The following is a 19,360-nucleotide window of genomic DNA, read 5'->3' as shown; positions in this document are numbered from 1 at the left end:
CAAACATTTTTGCCTCTGAGCTCTGTAACTGCTCTTTGCTGCCTGGGCTGGGCTGTGTGTGCAAAGCAGAGAATGAAAAGGGGTGTAGGAGTGTGAGAAATGGGAGAGCTCCTTGACTTTGCAGGGCTCCAGCTCAGCTGATGATCTTGGCACCTTTGCATATGGACATCTGTGTTGGAGGGTGTGTTACAGAGGCTCCTCACCCAGCCTGCCTGACATTTAACTCCTTCCAGCCTCACCTCTCTGGCTGGAGAGCAAAGGGGATAGTCAGGATGTGTCCTGGCTTTAGGCCTTGTCCCTCAGTGAAATATCACAGCTCTGACCTTGTACTTTTGGGAAGGCAATGCCAACCCCCAGCCCATCTCCAGGCCTAGAAAAGCCTTGACTTTGCTTCTCTGTGAGCACAGTAGTGATGGTGTGGACAAGAAAAAAATGCAGATTCACATGACATTCTTAAATTGTTATATTATTCTTAGAATATTTTTAATTAGTAGGATTTCTGCAGCTCACAGAAGCTCACGTCCCTTTGGTTTCATTGTTATTGTGGATGTATATTGTTTTCAGCAATGCAAAGGAAAGGGAATTCAAACACATGCAAAATACAACTCAAAGGACTGCAGCTTTCTGAAACAAAGCTGTGATGAGACCTGTGCTGTGGGATCTCCAGTTCTGGGTGTCTGCTGCAGCATATCAGTGCTCTGATGGGGACTGCTGGACTTGCTGATGAATGCAAGAAGTGCAAGACTGCCTGGCTTGAATGCAAGAAGTGTCTGTTACTGCCTGGCTTGCTCTGAGCACACACACAGCTCAAGCCCATCAAGGATTTAGAAATGGTGATGACTTAGTTTAGGGTGGCAGAAATGTCCCCAGGTGCTCCCAGCAGACTAAGTGGTGATGCTTCTGGATGTGCACAGAAGCAGGGAGAGTAAACAGAATTGCAAAAAGTGGAAAGCACAACAAGGTTTTGTGAGACCTCCTGACAGGCACCACTTGGATGTGGCACTTGGGGATATGGTTTAGTGGTGAACATGGTGGTACTGGGTTAATGGTTAACTTGATGATCTTGGGAGGTCTTTTCCACCCTTAGTGATCCTATGGCTCCAGCTTCTGCTTCAGCTGTGACCATGGAAAAGGCAGCACAAGGAGATACAGTGGGCTCTCATGAAGGGTAAATGCAGGGGATGATCTTCAAGTCTCAAGGGATGATGGCAGAGAAGCTCAGTTGTGTTTTCCTGGTGAAACCCTGTCCAGCCTGAGGTAATGATGGCTGTGTTCACAGCACGGTGATGGTGCCATTGTACCCCTTGCTGCTGTGAAGAGGTTCTAACCACAGATGGTCCATGTCATTTCTGGGAGTGATGGAGCTCTCTCACCCTGTCCCCTTGGCCACAGGGGACACAGGGACACTGACCAGTCCATCTCTAAGGATGGATTTGTGCCAGGCAGTGTGAGGGCACAATGGGGTGTGACCCAGAGAACAGGGAAGGAGTTACTACAATGCCATTTTGTGTCACCACTTTCAAACTGCCCTTCTCTCCTTTTCCTCTCTTGTGAAAACCATCATGTCCTCACCACCTCAGCCTTACTGGAGTTTCCAGTCTGGCTGGCTCCTCCAGCAGCCTTCCTGTACACTCCCTCCAGAACTCTTCCCTATCAGCTGAAAGGGTGACAGGCTGTGAAATCCTCCCAAAATCCCTCTACCTTGAAGCTTTTAGGGCTGCGCCAGGAATTTTCTGGTCCTGCCTGCCAGCAGCTCCCAGTTTGCCCGATCTGAATCAATGTCTGTGGGTTTGAAACAGGAATGTTCCTTCCTGGGTCCTTTGGAAAGTGTCTAGCAGGAGATGAGCCCTCCCCATGCCAAGCTGGTGACTGTGAGGTAGAAGAGTGGACTTGGGAGGAGTCATGGGGTGAAATCTCTGCTCTTTTATTGCTCCACTTGTCTGGCTTTGTAAGTTTTGTCCTGGCATGAAGACTTTTGCTATTTTAGGGCTGTTTTCCTTGGGTGGTGGCAGCAGCCTTGTATTTGTGGACTGTAAAACTCTCTGAGAGCAAGGTCTGGTCTCTCAGAGGAGCAGCCCAGTTCCTGGCAGGGAGGGACAAACTCTCCCAAAGTATTTTTCAACACATCTTTTCTAGATCTGTCACCATCAGGAAGAGACTTCTCTGTTCTGTCAGTGGAGCTGCTGAGGAGAGAGGGCTTTGAATCTGCCAATAACTCCATTAAGTGTTTGCATCAGGATAACCTAAATAACCAGAAACATACATAAACAATAACAAACCAATTACTAAAAACATTCAAGTAGACGGAAACTTTACTTTCCCACACTTGCTTCCTTTCCTTTTCCTCTCCCTGTTTGCCATCACCATCTTTCTACCCTTCAAAGATACCTAATTCAGGAGGAGGGAACAGAGTGGAAGAAATCAGTTCCACTCACTAAAAGCCTCAGGACAGTGCAGTTTTTTCTGTCCCTCTGTCTCAAATGCAAAGCTCAACTTTTTTTTTCTGCCCTAAGCTCATGCCTTTGTGAGCGTTTGTGGTTACAGTTTCTATTTCTGCACTGGCAAGTTCTGACTGGGTTCTTTTTTAGTTTGGGTTTTTTTTTTTTTTTTTTTTTTTTTTAACTTGTGTAGAGAATTATGAAAAGAATTATTACCTAAAATAATAGGTAATAATTAAACTCTGACCTGTGGCATCTCCTTAAGACCCCTTCCTTGATTTGCGGACCACCGAGGACGGACTCAGAGCAGAAAAATGCGGCAGCCACAGGAAAAGCAGCATCGCCGGGAAGCTCCAGGGGCAGGAGGAGGCCGGGCCAGCGGCGGAGACGCCAAACCCGAGCAGGGAGGAGCCAGGAGCGCTCGGCCGCGCTCGGGGCGCGGGGCAGGCAGCGGCGGCGGCTGCGATAAATGAGGAGGCACAGCCGGGACGGGATTCCAGCCACGGGCACGGAGCTGCCCCTGCCGAGGGAGCTGCCTCCCCTGGCGGGCACCGCTGCGGCGAGGAGCGGGGGCAGCCGGGCGGCTCCGGCCCCGCAGCAGCGCTGATCCCGGGCACGGCTGCTGCCCCAGCCCCGATCCCGGGCACGGCGCTGCCCCGGCCCCGATCCCGGGCACGGCGCTGCCCCGGCCCCGATCCCGGGCACGGCTGCTGCCCCAGCCCCGATCCCGGGCACGGCTGCTGCCCCGGCCCCGATCCCGGGCACGGCGCTGCCCCGGCCCCGATCCCGGGCACGGCTGCTGCCCCGGCCCCGATCCCGGGCACGGCTGCTGCCCCAGCCCCGATCCCGGGCACGGCTGCTGCCCCGGCCCCGATCCCGGGCACGGCGCTGCCCCGGCCCCGATCCCGGGCACGGCTGCTGCCCCAGCCCCGATCCCGGGCACGGCGCTGCCCCGGCCCCGATCCCGGGCACGGCGCTGCCCCGGCCCCGATCCCGGGTACGGCGCTGCCCCGACCCCGCTGCTGCTCCTGCTGCTGCTCCTGCTGCTGGCGGCTCCCGCTGCAGCCATGGCATCCAATGGCACTTTCCTCGCCTGCAACAGTAAGTTTGGACGAGCCTTCTTGTGTTTCAGCTCTCTTATCTTGTCCAAAAGCTTTATTTTCCCTCCTCTCTTCTCCTCCCTTCTCCGCTTCCCCATTCTCTCGTTTGGATGTAATGGGGCATTTCAGCGCTGGTGCAGAGAGAGGTGGCGGAGTCACCATGCCTCGATGTGTTTAAAAAAAGACTGGATGTGGCACTTGGTGCCATGATCTAGTTGAGGTGTTAGAACATGGGTTGGACTCGATGATCTCAGAGGTCTCTTCCAACCTAGAAATTCTGTGATTCTGTGATTTTTCTCTGGTAATCTGTGGTGTCTTGGCTGGATAAGCATCTGCAAGTTCAGAAAAGTGGATCCAGATCTCCTCCCCTTTATGGGAAGCCGAGAGCGGGATGGGTGCTCTGCTGGATAAACTCTGGTGGAGCCAACAGAGCCTGGATAAACACCTGGGCTCAGGGACTGTCCCCAAGCACAAAAGTACAAAATAAGTACAAAATAAGTGCGTTTCTAAAAAATTATTATCTAAAATATTATTGCAAAATTATTATTAAGTACAAAATAAGTACTGTTTCTAAAAAAAGAAGTTCTCTCTGCCCTTGCAACAAGTGAGATTTAGGGAGGTTCTGTTGATGCCAAGCTGGGGAGGCTTGTCTGATGGGGTAATAAAATATCCCCCTTTATTCCCTCACCTGACTTTATGTATTACTTTCTTACCACTTCATTGTATTTTACTTTGAGGAGCAGAAACAACTCAGGGCTGTGACAGCTACAGGTTGAACACCTGGGCTCAGGGGCTGTCCCCGAGCACAAAAGTACAAAATAAGCACAAAATAAGTATGTTTCTAAAAGGATTATTACAAAATTATTATTAAGTACAAAATAAGTAATGTTTCTAAAAAAAGAAGTTCTCTCTGCCCTTGCAACAAGTGAGATTTAGGAAGGTTCTGTTGGTGCCAAGTCTGGGAGGCTTGTCTGATAGGCAGGGTAATAAAATATCCCCCTTTACTCCCTCATCTGACTTTATGTATTACTTTTTTACCGCTTTGTTGTATTTTACTTACTCGGAGGAGCAGAAACACCTCAGGGCTGTGACAGCTACAGGTTGAAATGGAATATTTTGATCCCCAAGAAATGGGAAAAGCCTCCAATATTTCTTTTATTCCGTTAAATGGGTGCTTTCTTACTACAGATAAGCTATAAACAAAAATAAACGGATAGAGCAATAAGTGATTACCCATGAACAAAAATCATTTTAGTGTTAGCAGCAGAAATGTGAAAAGATTCCCCCAGGCTGATGAAATCTTCACTCTGATTTTCCCAGATGGTAGAAATCTGACAGGAGGGTGAACCAGAGGTTAATGTTCTACTTTTTGTAGGTATCTCATTCATTATACAGCCACTGGGAAAAGAAAGCTAAGAAACACATCTGGAACTGTTAAAACATTTCCCATTTTGGCCTGTGGGTTATTTTTCAGTGAATATTATTTAGTCCTCTGGGTTTAGGAACCAAGAAGAATTCAGTGGCTGGTAATCTATTATTTTGTCTGAAGCTGAAAAACACACAAATGTTGAATGAGCCAAGAATTGTAAAAAGTATTTACTGAAATTCCTTGACATGTAACACACACACAAATGCCAGGGTCACTGCAAATGCCAGACTACTTAGATAAGAGGGGTTGTTCATATGTGGAGCAGAGTTTGCTATGTAGTTTGTCAGAAATTTCTGATACTGTGAGTTGTGGATATGCTTTGTCCCTGGCTCTGTGTTGAAACTCAGCTTTCTTGAGGTTGAAACCTTTCTTTCAGGTTCTCTCTTCCCCCCGCCAAAAAGAAACCCCACATAAAACAACAGCTGTGTTTTCCATGTCAGAACTAATGTGGGCTATTAATACTCTTTCTCTTGCCTCATGAAGTTGGTTTGTTTCTGAACTGGGAGCCCTTGTGCTCATAGATTGTAGAATAGCTGATTTGTACTATGCCTTATTCTTATACACTGACTTTTCACCCAAGACACTGTGTGCATTGTGAGAGGAATGCTCTCTGCCACAGTCCAGGGGGAGAATCAGCTTGTAAAATCCCACAAGACAGTCCATTTCCTTGTTTGCTCTGCCAGAAAGTCCTCAGGATTAACATCTATATTGAAATTTCCAAATGAATCATCTCCACCTGCCCTTGTGAGCACTGAGGAGGCTCCTCCTGCACTTCATGCTAGGAGCTAACACAGCTGGGATCTGCTCTGGAGCACTTGGTGACTTTGATCTCCTTTCCTAGGAACAAAATGCTCCCAGCGCACACCTTTGATCTTTGATGCAGGCTGTGCTTGATCCACCATGTGGGAGTTTTGTGAGCCACAGCTCCCCATAGTCCAGGGAAATTTGGGATACTGCACATCCCATTGCACTGAACATTGAACACGTCCCTTTCTCAGACAGGACAAGTAAAATTCACTCTGGATCATTTTTTTTTACACAAAAGCTGCTAAATTTTCCATCTGAGCTATGTATTTTAGTAAAACTAAAGCCCACAGTTGGTTCTGAGATTGTTGCCAGTGTGTAAAGCCCCATCAGGCCCAAAAGTAACTAAGACAGGGCCAGAGGATGCTTGAGGAAAAATAGATTTTAATGGGGAAATGAGAAAGAAAGAAGAGGGAAATGCAGTCACTTGGAAAAGTGCTGCAGGTAGCAGAGATGAAAGGATTCAACCAACCACAGAGAAAAGCAGGAGAGAGAGGTGTGTGGGGAAGAGATGGTTTGTGTAGGAATGGAAACTCAGCTGCCTGGATAGGCACTGGGAGCCAAAGTTACCAATAATTTGTGAGCAGGGTAGAGTTTCCTGTACAGGGACATCAATTAAAAAAGGTATTTTGGAAGGAAAGCTGCAGATAAACACTTGGTGATCACACAGGGTGGGATTCAGCTGCGTCAGCACCAGTATCTTAAGAAATTTTAGGTTTGTAGGGATCTAGGCAGGAGGATTGTATCCTACACAAACAATCTCTTCTCCTGGCCCCTTGCTGGCACTGTAGATAATGAAATCCTGCAGACTGACCCTCAGCCATGTGTCTCTGAGTGGGTGGAAGGACTGAGTCCTCACCAGCCAAGCCACCACACCAGAAGGCTGCAGACCTTGGTCAGACACAGAGGTTTCTTTTTTCCTTTGTGCAGGAAAAGATTTTGACATAGTTTCTTCTAAACTGAAATACTTCCACACCTTAAATGAGCCAGCCTAAACACTGTGTGTGGGGAAATTCTCACACCTCAGGCTTTCCCTCACATGGTACATTTTAAAGCCCTGTACCATGGTGCCTTTTAAAGCCCACACAACAAGTCTCAATGGCTGGTTTTGGCTAGAGTTATAGAAATTCCAGATAAATCTCTTTGGGGGAAAAAAAAATTCCCTAGTTTTGCATAATTCAGTTGTGCAATTTAATTATTGCACAAATTTTGCCCTGCTGCAGAATGTTGAGAATGACCTGTGTTTTGTCTATGGAAGAAATTTCAGCTCCTGAAGAAAATGTGGAGGAAAAGCTGTTAAGTGGCTTTTAAAAAATGAGGTTGGGACCCACCTACAACTGACTTTGGGTTTATGAAGAGAACATCTTCATCTGCATGTTCCCAGAAATGTGACCTGGGAGTTGGGCAGCTGAGCTGCTCGAGTGCTCCTGGCTGCTGGTCCTGGTCCTATCCATCAAGTTGATATCCTTCTTTTCAATTATTTTATTTCCACACCAGCTACTGGAAAAGCTGTAATTTATTGCAAGCCAGTATTTTTTTTTACACTTTCTTTGCAGCCAAATCTCTCTGTGCACTGTGATGAAGGGGCCAGTGGAAGCAGCAAACCAAACCTTCAGTCTGGTTTTGTGTTTCCAGTTTTAGCTGGGTGTTCTGTTTTACCTGGATTTCATCAAGAGCTCGGGGCAGCAGCTTTTGATGGGTCACAGCCTGTTCCCTGCACTGATCCAAGCTCCCTGGGAGGGACCTGGACTGGCAGGAAGATGTATGAAGGTTTTCACTAATAAAGGTCAAGATTTGTCTGTCTGTGAAGTGTCTGAGCAGGCAGCCTGGCTTTGTTTACACCACACAGGGCCAGGGCTCTGCACTGTTTAATTTCCAGCACATTCCCCAGCCTGGTTTTGATCCACAGCAAGCTGGCAGATGGCATGGCCTGGGTGATGGGCTTGCAGCCCTTCCCAGTGGGCACTGTGATATAACCACATTAATACTCTTTCTCTTGCCTCATGAAGTTGGTTTGTTTCTGAACTGGGAACCCTGTTTTGGGGAAAGATGGGCTGGATGGACATGTCAGAGATGGAGGTGGGACCATTCTCCTCCCAGAGACTGTAGAGACAAAATGAGACAGCCAAAGGATACAAAATGGGCTGAGAAATGCTGGGCAGTGCTGATCCCATCCCACAGCTCCTGGCCAGACTGCAGGCAGTGGGGGGGAGGCTTTAGGCAGCGATCTGGAGGAGAGCAAGACTTGGGAGAACTCCTCCTGTATGAAATTTAAGGTTTAATGTGTATGGTTTCTGCCCCAGCTCAGCAGGACCTCTCAGCACTCAAAGGGAGAGGGCCAGAAAAGCCAGTGTAAGGTTTGCTGCTGGAGAATCCCGTTCTCAGTGTGACCACAAGGTGGAACTTGGTACATACCACATGCTCTGCAGAGGCACCTGCTGGGAACCAGCAGCAGCATCCTTGCCCAGGGATGCATCTGGACTCAGCCCCCACTCCCTGACCTCACTTCCCCACAGGGGGAAAGAGGGAAAATGCTGGTGTAGAGGATCCACAGGCATTTTTTTGCTGGAGGTGAGAAGCTGTGCCAACAGCAGGGCTTGGTTCCCAGAGGATGTGAGGGGTCACTGGGGAGAGTAAGCTGAGAGCAGTGAGTGGTGTCCTGGAGGAGAAGGAGGAAAGAGGTTTCTGCAGGTGGAATTTGTCAGGGCATGGATGAAGTGAGGAATGGATTCCAGAGGGAAGCACAGGGCAGGTGGGACCCTGCAGATGTGGAAGGCAGCTTTCTGTCACATTCTTTAGTAAGAAGAATGACATTATGTAAAATGGACCATTTTTTTCTCCTCTTGGTAACAAATACAGGGCAAGACACAGCCTTTAACCTCTTTAAAGGGAAAATCTCCCCTAAACATAACATTTATTGATATGTAGTTCCCATAGGCATTACTAGTTCTAATTTGCATCATGTGCATGATGTGATGGGGAAATGGTGAGGTCATCACCAGCACAGGTATTTTTATTCTAAATTATCACAAGTCTGGGCAAATCAGCAGCTGACTTTTGTCATGTCATTTTTGTCAATGTGCCCTAAAGAGACTGTGATCAGAATTAGGGTTGCATCACTTTTGGTGTTGCCTAAATATGATGGTGGTGAGAGAACAAGTGCAGCCCTAATAAAGAACTCAAAAGCCAACCTGCTTCCCCCAGTGTGAAGTGGTAATAGTGTTTCCTTAGCTCCCATGTGAAATAATGTGATGGAGATTAATTAATTTTGGAAAATCATCTGAAGAGCAGCCTGTGGACTGTAGTGTTCTCACACAGCCCATTTCCTACCAGACACTGCAGCCACTCCATCTGTAAGTGCCTGTTTCCTGGATATTCCCTTTCCTGGATATTCACATCACTCAAACCCTTTTCTAACTTTGGGACCATGTTCTGCCATCCTCATTCCCACTGATTTCCATTTGCTCTGTGAGTAATCCAGCTGGAATCAATAGGGGGATGAGCACAGCAAATCCTGGGCATGGGGACGTGGATAACTTCACTCATGTGACCAGGGCCATTTATTTAATTGGGATTGGTCACATGGGTAAAATTGCACGACCCACTGAGGTGCAGTTACCTGCAGTGAATAAGGCTTGAAGAATTTTTCCACGAGCCATTTACAGGAATCACTTCCTCCCATGCCAGAGTGTGACAGCAGCATGGTGTCACAATACCCATGTCATCCTTGCCCATCAGGCTTCTTTTGTGAGATGTGACATTGTCTTTAAATTACCTCAAGACTACAATAAATCCAGCTCAGTCATTTCCCAAAGCAGGGAATTTCTGTCCCGATAATCTCATCTTCATTTTAAAAACAAAGTGATTTGAACTGCTTTGCATCTCTGAAGCCTTCACAACAGCAGAACTTGCACATTGCTGTTCTGGAGAGGTAGCTAAACTCATTGCATGCTGACCCTGTGCTTAGTCTGTGAGCAAACTTCAGGGCTAAAATGCTCTCCCAAGGGCATGGAAGGCTTTGAGCAGAGCTGTCACTGGCACTGCAATTAGAAATTAATGAGAAAGTGAAGCACAGGGCCTCTGTGTGTTCCCAGATCAGTCCCTATGGGATGCTGGTTGCTGCTGGACAGGAGAGCTGGTGCATAGAAGAAAATTGTTTTGCTAAGGCAATTACAGGAGACTTCCCCACTCCTTTAATTAGATCAGTCCTCTCCAAAGTGCACAATGTGAAATATGGATGTGCTCAGAGACTGATAGCTAATAAATATCATCTAGCCATTACATCATGGTGCTCACCTACTTGCCAGGGCAAAACAAAGCTCCCAGCTCCCAGGGGAGTGCTATGGAGATTACAGCTCTGAATCCAGCCCCTGGATGTTGTTCTTGTTCCCGATGCCTGTCTGTGCAGGGGGCCCAGAGAGGCTGGAGGTGTTTCCCAAACACCCACTGACAATCTGGCTAACATGTTCAGCAATGTCCCATCCAGAAACTGCCTTTATTCTCCTTTGCTGTCTGTGATCTGCAATGGCTGTGTCTAAATAAAGAGTTATTAGATGCACTGCTGTTCAAGGCCATGCAATGGCACTCTCTTGTCCCCTGAGAGTCTCTCACCTGTGGTGTATGGCAGTGATTAATGACTCTGACCCTGTCCTTGTGCTGGTCAAACAACCCAGTGCTCTCTGAGGGCTGGTAGGGCTTCCTTCAAACTGCTGAGAAAGAAGGGGAAGATGTCTGGATTGATAGACACCAGAAACAGAGATAATGTTTATAAAACCTATATTGACTGTGATGAGGGGCTGGTGATGGACAGCCTTCATTTAGGTTGAAAACAGTGGCTAAAACAGTGTGGTTTGATATCAAGTTTATTGGATATGTGCTGATTCTGCAGTAAGGGACATTCACCCCTGTTTGACCCATGTCCCTGCAGTACCTTCACCTTTACAGCAGCAGCTTGCAAAGGCAATGACAAAAAAAAAAAAAAAGACCAAAAAGAAAAAAAACCAGTATGTGACAAAGTGTGTGTGTATAGCTGCTGTTTTTCTCTTCAGAAAAGGTCATGGCTAGGGAAGCAATGGATTTTAGCCCCAGCCATTGCCAGGACAATGGGGAATGGCTGTCAGTTTCAGCAAAGGAAATGTATATTGGTCATAACATAGAAATTCTTCTGAAAACATCTGAGCTCTTGTGTGGGTATGCGAATTGGTTTTGGAGTCTCTGTCCCTAGAGATATCCAAACTCACCTGGACAAGGCTGCAAGCAACCAGATCTACCTTTGAAGGTGACTTCACTTTGAATGGGTGGTTGAACAAGAGAGCCCCAGAGGTTCATTCCAACCTGAATTATTCCGTGATTCTGTGTAATCAGTCACTTGTTAAATCCCTGAAGAGTCTTGTTCTTATACTAGAGTGCAGGGCAAATCTGAATGACAATAATACACCCAAAGCTATGCAGAAATGTGGGGTCAGTGATTCACCCAAGTCACACACAGGAAATCGGTGGCAGAGAAGCCGCTCTCCGCACTCTTAGGAAACCACTCTTTCGTTGGTGGAAAAGGAAGAGGATTAAAACTGAGTTTCCGAGCATCGTTTGGGTCCCGTGTGCCCTGGCTAGGAGGTGTTTTAGGCACCCATTCAGTGCTGGGCAGCTGCTCAGAAGAGAAAGGTGGAGCCAGGCTCGCTGCGGGCAGCACACGCTGACAAGCCCAGGACACTGATTAGGAGCCGCAAACAATATCCGCGATTTCTCCACCCTCTGGAAAAGATGCGTAAAATCCCGCTGGTGGAAAACTTGTTCCCGATACCTGGGCAGCTGCCGGCAGGCTCCTCGGCTTGAGTTTGCGTCCAGCGTGTGCAGCAGGAGGAGAGACTCGCCCGGTCCCACCCCCAGCCGGACTCTGCCCTGCCCTGCCCGCCCGCGCTGCCGCTGTCCCGCTGGCCGCTCCTCGGAGCCCCGTGTGACACCGCCGGAGCTCCTGGATGAGCAGGGACCCCCGCAGGGGTGGCACGGCCCCCCCAGCCCTCCCGACGGCCGCCGAGCCCCAGGCTGGATCATGCAGTGCATCTGCAGGCAGCCCAAGCGCACCGCGTCCCAGGAGAACATCCTGCTGGAGCAGAGCCGCAGAGTGGCCGCGCTGAACGGCATCAGGCTGGGTAAGGGACAGGGACAGGGACAGGGACAGGACAGCGTGGGCACACCCGGCAGCCGCTTCCCTTCTCTCTTCCCTGCGCAGTTGAGTGCTCCGCCCTGAATCCAGCGTTATTTTTAAATTCCCAAGGTTTCCTTTGTTTTCGTTTGCTTGTAATCACACGCCAGATGTGTGAACAGCTTCGTTGGAGGCATCAAAATGTGGGCAAAGGCTTGGTTCCCAAATCTCTTGCTGGGTTTCTGCCCTGCCTCTGATTGAGGGTGTTTGGGGCGGGCAGTGCCATTCTCCTGCCCGGTTTCAGCCCTCGTTGCTGTAAGAGCCCAGGGAAGCAGGCAGAGGCTGCCGGTGAAAGAGGAAACCCGGGGAGTTTCATAACTTGTGTGCCTGGCTATGAACTCACTGCTGGTTCCTGCTCTCCGGAGGCGCAGCCCGAGTGGATGCCAGTGGGACGTACAGGGTGGATGCAAGTGGGAAATAGCCATTTACTCACCCGAGTTCCTTAGATTTTACAAGAAGGGCTTTCTGCCCTTTTAAACCAGCAAGCTTGAGTTAAGTCTGGTCTGTAAGCAGGCAGGAGGAGACTTGTTTTATAGCAACTGTAATTAAGTTCTATCAGATCAGCAGATTTGTGAGAACGGTGCAACAATACAGATTAACACTGCCATCCTAACGAGCTCCTCAGTGAGCTCCTAGCATGACAGCTATTGTTTTATTGGGCTTCCTGCTTGCTGTAAGCCTGAGCTACATAAACCAAAGGTTAACATTTCTGATATCTCAGTGGCTGAAGCTTCCTAGTGCAGTGTATCAACACGATGGTTATTGTGGTGCTGTGTGTGCTCAAGGCACTCCTACCTTGGCCAAACATGATTTTTGCTGTGAACATCACTGTGTGCTGAATATATTCTGTTCAGAAAGTGTTTGATTGATGTTTTGTAAGTAGGGGGGGTCCTGACCCTTGAAAGGCACTCTGGAATTTTGCATGCTAAGTGTGTATTTGGTATTTTACAGAGGATGCTAAGCAAGACACAGTCTTGCCACATGCTTCAGGCAGGATTTGCATGTCTATTTTAGTGCAGAGATTGTGCTTCTTATGCTAAGTATTGTTATATAGTTGGGAGTCAATATCCCTGTCCTGCTGCACAGTGTTTTTAACATTTACATGATGCATGTGTATAGTATGTATGAGTCTGGTTTTCATTGCTGTGAGATGGAGCTCTGGACCACAAACCTCCTCAGCTTCAGGCTTTGAGCAGTCTGGTCTAGTGGAAGTGTCCCTGCCCATGGCAGGAGGGTGGAATGGGATGACCTGTAAGCTTCATTCCAACCCAAAACATTCCATGATTCTCCATGGGGTTGTTAGGAAGAAATGTTCAGGTTTCTGCTGGGAAAAGGTGGTTTGTTTGTTTTTTTTTCTACTGGAAAGCAGTTTAAATAACCAGCTGAGAGAGTAATGTCCCACTGACACATCAGGGTGTGTTTGTGGTATCAGCAGATCAGAGTGTCTTATGCTGCACTATGGCCCAACAAAAAGCAGGTAGGAACACAGAAGTTAAGTGACTCACCCAAGGAAAGAGTCAGTGCCAGTGCTTGCTTGGGCATGGGAGGCAGAGCCTGAAGCACTGAGGAAGAAGAAGGGGAGTTTTGACCATGCTGTTACATTGACTGGGCTGTGCTGCTGAACAGGATGAAGGGCTCTGAGCTCCAGCTTGTGTCTGAACTCTGTAGTTCAAGCCTGGAGGAGAGGAATCTACCCTTGGCCTCCACCTGTGCCCATCCAGATTTGTGTTTATTGCATTGGTGCAGCTCTTTGGGATGTCCTGGTAGCAGGACACATTACAGATGCTGCACACAGGGTCTGTGGAACAAAACATGCCCTGGTTAAATGGAGTCCTCATTCCACACTTACAAACATCAGCATCCAAAGGATTTGGTGGGTTTCCTGCTCTCCTGGTCATTCCACCCCAGGATGACTTGTCCTCCTCCTAGTCCTGTAATGACTGACAGTGGCTGGGATCTGAAGGAAAAGAAGGAATTGAGCTGGGAGCTGGGATAGAAATGTGGGTGAATATGGAGAAGGGAGAAGTTGGTTTCCTCTCCAGGGATGTTAGTGAGGCTGCAGTCTGTGCACTTGGAGGACATTTGCCTTAGAGCAGAGCTCTAAGCCAGCTCAGGAGACCAAGAACCTGTGAAGCTCTTGTGGTGTGTCTCCTTCTTCCAGATGATCTGGCCTCTCATCAGCCCCTGGGAATGCTGTCCCAGGTCCCATAGCTGGCCTCACCTTGTCACCCTTCTGTGCTTTGCAGGATTCAGATTTTTTTCTTCTCTCCATTAATTTTTTTCTGAGGTTTTCTGTGGGGGAATCATTAAAATTCCCCTCTTAGGAACCTCCAGACCACTCCTGAGCTGGGGAGCCAAGCAGTGCTGTAGCAGGGAAGACAATTAATGAGATACCTATTTTAACTTTGAGGAGAGATAGAAGCTAAAACCACCTTTGCAGGATCTCCAGCTTCTACTCTGATGCTTTCAACTCTGGATGTTTCAGCCTGGCTCCGCTGTGGGCATATTCCTTGAGCTCTGCAAAACCAATAAACAGTGTGACCTGCTCACAAAGTGGACAATGGACACCCCTAATATTTTTCTCTGGTGTAAATCTTAGGCTTTGGCAGCCTAAAGTGCTCTCTTTAGGCCAGTGTATCCCAGTTACAAACTCACAGTGTAAAATGCTCTCTTTAGGCCAGTGTATCCCAGTTACAAACTCTCAGTGCTGGTTTTTGCTGCTGCCACCATGACCCACACTGGTGCTTTGCAGCACCTGGCACTTCAGTTTCCTGTGTGGAATGTCAGGAGACTGGGAATTTGGCCACTTGGATCTCAATTGGATTTTGTTTTCCAAGCAGGACTGAAGCGATACCTGGTAGTTTCTTGTCTTGTCTTAAGATCCAGTGATTCAAAGCAACTGTGTCTCCCAGAGAAGAACCAGCCCAACGTCACAGGGGGCACTGCACTGAAAAAATGTTATTTGTGAGACTCCACATTATATTTGTGTAATGAGGAATGTCCCTGGAGTTGAGTGTCAGGTGGCCAAGTGGCTCCCTGCGCTGTCAAGGTGAGGTAAGAGAAGTTTTTCCTGAGTTGAGAAGTGCATGGTCAGCTCTGCAGAGTGAAATGCTGCTTCACCAGCTCTGAGCCAGCCTCTCGTGCAGTGCCACAGAGCTGCAAGGTGCCTGTTACAGACAGCCCAGGATGTGTTTCTTGTGTTTCCTGCTCTCTCCCTTCTCAGCCTGCATGCTTCAGAGCTGTAATTAATGGTTGGTTTGGGGGACAGATTCTCCAAGGTATTTAGGTATGTGGAAGTCATGCACTGCTAGGACACTTAAAACCATGTAGAGTGTCAAATCTGTTTTCAGAGTCTCAGTAGGTGTCTGTTTCCTCTCTAGATGTCTCAAGTGCCTTCCTAAATCTAGGCTAAGTTGTGAAATCTGAAGTTCCCACAACCAGAAGGTTTGGTTGCTATTTCTTGACATTGCATTGGCCTCGTAGTGTAACAAAGACAAAGACCCTTTGGATGGTTGAGCAATGAGGATGAGCAACTGGCTGATCCTTGCTGCTGTCTTAGTGATCTGCTGCTGCCTGTCACCAAATCAAGCTTCATCTGATCTGCAGAATTCCTACATGGATAGGAAGGCACTGCTTGCCAGAGGAGGATGAGAGATATCTTTGTGTATTCCTGTTTCCGCAAAGGAAATTTTGTTGCAGAAGAGATTTGAAATCACTTGAAAGTTCCTGACAGCATTCCAGTTACAAGTTATGCAATTTTCCTTTCTCTGCTTTTACTTCTCTGTTGTTGGTTTTGTTGTAATTTTTTTGCATCCTAACAGTATTTTACCTTTGTAAAACACCTGAGAATTACAACACAAAGTATTCAGACTCAGTCTGAGAAGCACACAAGGCTTCAACCTCTTTTGTGATCATGAAATGGTGTGGAGGATTTCTGGGTCTCTGCTCTGCTCTCCTCCCCAGACCTCGCTGCCCTTGTGGAAGGGAAAACTCTTTGAGCATCATTTCTTGAGCTGTCTCTTAAAACATTCCCACTTCTGTTTCTCCACAGGCCTCAAAGATGACAAGGACCTGAAGTTCCTCCTGAAAGGCAGCCAGCTGCTAAAAGTGAAGTCAAGCTCCTGGAGAAAGGAGCGGTTCTACAAGCTCCAGGAGGACTGCAAAACCATATGGCAGGAATCAAAGAAGGTGCTGAGGTCCCCAGAGTCACAGATCTGTGAGTAAAGTTTGCTTTGTCAGAGGTGCCTGGGGTGAACCAGAACCATTATGTGTTGTGGAGGGAGGGTTTGGAGCATGTGGAAACCCAGGGCACTGGGAATGTTTCTGTGTCTGCTCTGGGATGCCCTGACCCCCAGGGCAGCACTTACTCTGACCCTCATCCATGGAGAAAGTCTCCCAGACTTCAAGACAGACTGGAATCCACAAAAGTGTGAAATAGATTATAGAGAGTAGTGTAGATGCATCACTTGCTGAGAGGTTTTGGGATTTTTAGTGTGTTGTGGATGGCAGCAAGATGGAGGGCACAGGGTGTCATCCTGGGTTTCTTCTTCATGCTTCTTCTTCCTCCTTCTCCATGGGTTTGGGTGGCATTTTGTAATTGGGCAGAAAAGTCCCCATTGCAGCTCTGTGGGATCAGTTATTGGGTTAAAAGGGAAAATAATCCAGGTGTCAGTTCTTAATGGGATAGTTTAGTCTGAAAAGACCTTGTAAGAAAAGATTGTTGGCCATTTTGTGCCTTGCTGCCAAGCTCATGGTTGTGAGACTGTTTTACTGATAAGGAATAATAAACACTTGAGTCTGAACATGACCTATTGTCACAAGTGCCTTCAATTCAGACCCAGAGAAACCCAGAACTGGTCCTGCCACAGGAGCAATGGGAGCAGGTCCTTCTTTCCTCCTGTGATACACACACTGAGTGATGCCGTCACCCCTGGGACAGCCAGGAGGAATCTGCCGTGTCAGGAATGGTCACATTGCCCAAGCTCAGGAGCTGCTGCCTCAGGTGGTTGTGGGGTGGGTTGTGCTGGTCTCAGCAGCCCTGCCTGCCTTGTTTCCTCCCCAAATTGTTCAGGTCACTCAGGTGCCTGAGCCCTGATGCTCAGTGTGAGCACTTGTGGTGTGGTGTGTGGCTGCTGCTCCTTTCCTGCCTGCAGCCCCAGGGAAAAATTGGCATTTCAGCCTCACAAGGGAACTGCAGAGATGTGGAAATCCAAGGGCTGACAGGAGATGTCTCTGGGAAGGACAGCCTATTCTCATCCTTATCTTGGAAACCAAGGATCTGCCCTATTATAAAAAGTCCAGATACTACAATCACCATTGTATGGCACAGGAAGAACCATTCTGTTCCAGCAGCACCCAGCTTGGCACCATAACTGGGACCCCAGTTGAACCCAATTGTGCAGTCAAAGTGGAATCAGGCAGGGTGTGTCTGTTTATATCTTTTTTTTCCCTTCTCATTCCATGTTTTTCTGACACATTTCTCTATATTTTCTGACTTTTTTTCTCTCTTATTTCACTAATCATTGTGATGTTGTAAATCCAGGAGATAAATTAGCAACATGGAAGATGCTTTATGGCATGTTGAAATGTGCTAATTACACAGGTTTTTTTTTTGTAATGATCACAATTAACTAAATGAAGGGTGGGTCTTTGAAAGTACCTCCCTTCCTCCCTCAAGCAGTGATAAGATTTCCAGTAGGAGGAGTAAAGTAACAGGGTAAAATATGTTTGGTTTGTAACCAAAGTTTTCTCACATGACCTTGGGCACCTCATTTAATCTTTTTGTGCATCCTTCTCCACACAGTTTCTTTCTCTTCCCTTGTCATGGTTTAGGCCTGGCAAAGCCAGAGCCCCTATGAAAATACACCTTCTCTGGTGTCTGCTGTGAGATTTTGACCAGGAATAAACAAAGCAGGCTCTCACTTGAAAAAAAGAAAAGTTTATTAACTAAACTACAAAAACAATTACTAAACTACACACAAAAGAAAAAAAAAAAGAAAACACAAGGAAAATGAAAACCTCACAAAAAACACTCGCCTCCTCCTCCCCCCTAAATTCCCAATACAATACATCTTCCAAAATCACCAGTTCTGGGTCCAGCACCACCCTTTAGAATGCTCAACTTTCAGTTCCTCAAGAGGAGAGGGAGTCCTTCCATGTGTCGTGGTGGCCTTTTCCGTCCTTGTTCTGGTGCTCTCACCACTGAACAAGAATCAGGGCTGCTTCCAGGGTTGTCTTTTTAAGGATGCTTTGCCCAGTTCCTGAAAAGCACAGCATGTCACCTTTGGGACATCTGTCCCCCCCATATTTTATATACCCCCTGGGGCCAAGGGGTACCCACACTGAATCTTCTTTGGCTCTGGGACATTTCTCCCCCTGGACTCAGTCTCTGTATCACACGGAAACATGGCTCTGTCCATGGCTACACAAAAGAGTCCAGCATAAAATGCCACTCCATCTTCTCCATTTTCCCAACATCTCTCACTCTCTCTCCCTCTGGTCCAGACCTTCATCACTCGTCTAGGAAGGGTTAATGTTCTGTAAGGTTTTCATTGTCCAAGAAGGGTTAAAACTCCTCCAAGCGGCTGGACTCCTGGCTGCACCCCCCCCATCTCCTCAGCCGGGCTGCCTGCTGCCAGCACATGTTTACTAAATTTCAAGGTAACGGCCACAAACACAGGCTGCACTCTCTCTCTGTCTGTCTGTCTCCAAGGGGGGGGAACAGGCTGCCCATTGCTTCCTGGCATTTCTTTACTTCTTCCTTCCACCCTTGGGGGGGCCAGGCCTACCTCTCCCGGGCCGGGCCGCATGGCTTTTCCCCTGCCCCCGCCCAGCCAGCAACTGGGCCGGGGGAGAGACCCAACTCCTTCCCGCCGGAAATCCAAAGAGAAACTGCCAGGGGGAGAGCCCTGCTTTCACCCTGTGTTCTTGGAGGTGGATCCAATGCCCAGTGGTTGGGCCAGATGGCAATATTCAAATCTGAGCACTCATTGGCCCCATCCACAGCATCCTAGAAATCCTGTTTCCGGGTCAAACCATGACATTCCTCTAACTGTAAAAGGCTTTGGATCATAGAATCAGAAAGGTTTGGGCTGAAAGGGACATTAAAGATCATGGATCAGGGAGTTCCAACTCCCTGCCATGGGCAAGGACACCTGGACCAGGTTGCTCCAAGTCCCATCCAGCCTGGCCATGGACATTTCCAGGAATGGGGCATCCACAGCTTCCTTGAGCAACCTGTGCCAGTGTCTTGTCACACTCTGAGAAAAGAATTTCATATTAACATCTCATCTAAATTTCTCCTTTTTTAGTTTAAGATAGTTCCCCCTTGTCCATCACTATCTGCCCTTGTAAAAAGTCCCTGTGGCTCCTTTTTTACAAAAGGGGA

The 19,360-nt window shown here is 47.9% G+C and overlaps 1 protein-coding gene across 2 annotated transcripts in view; it reads left to right on the top strand.

The window, feature by feature from the left end:
- Nucleotides 1-3,361: 3,361 nt before the first annotated feature.
- PLCD1 (phospholipase C delta 1) overlaps nucleotides 3,362-19,360 on the top strand; it is a 58,065-nt gene continuing 42,066 nt past the window's right edge. The window contains exons 1-2 of one of the 2 annotated variants that reach the window (XM_059481860.1): nucleotides 3,362-3,539; nucleotides 16,025-16,189. In XM_059481860.1, the coding sequence (XP_059337843.1) occupies nucleotides 3,506-3,539; nucleotides 16,025-16,189 (199 nt within the window). In that variant the 5' untranslated portion in view covers nucleotides 3,362-3,505. Of the gene's footprint in view, nucleotides 3,540-11,717; nucleotides 11,921-16,024; nucleotides 16,190-19,360 lie in introns of those variants that run through there. The other variant, XM_059481850.1, reaches the window with a different exon arrangement.

Source organism: Ammospiza nelsoni, chromosome 1 (genome assembly GCF_027579445.1).
Source record: "Ammospiza nelsoni isolate bAmmNel1 chromosome 1, bAmmNel1.pri, whole genome shotgun sequence".
Lineage (NCBI taxonomy): Eukaryota > Metazoa > Chordata > Aves > Passeriformes > Passerellidae > Ammospiza > Ammospiza nelsoni.
This window is presented reverse-complemented; position numbering and strand designations above follow the sequence as displayed.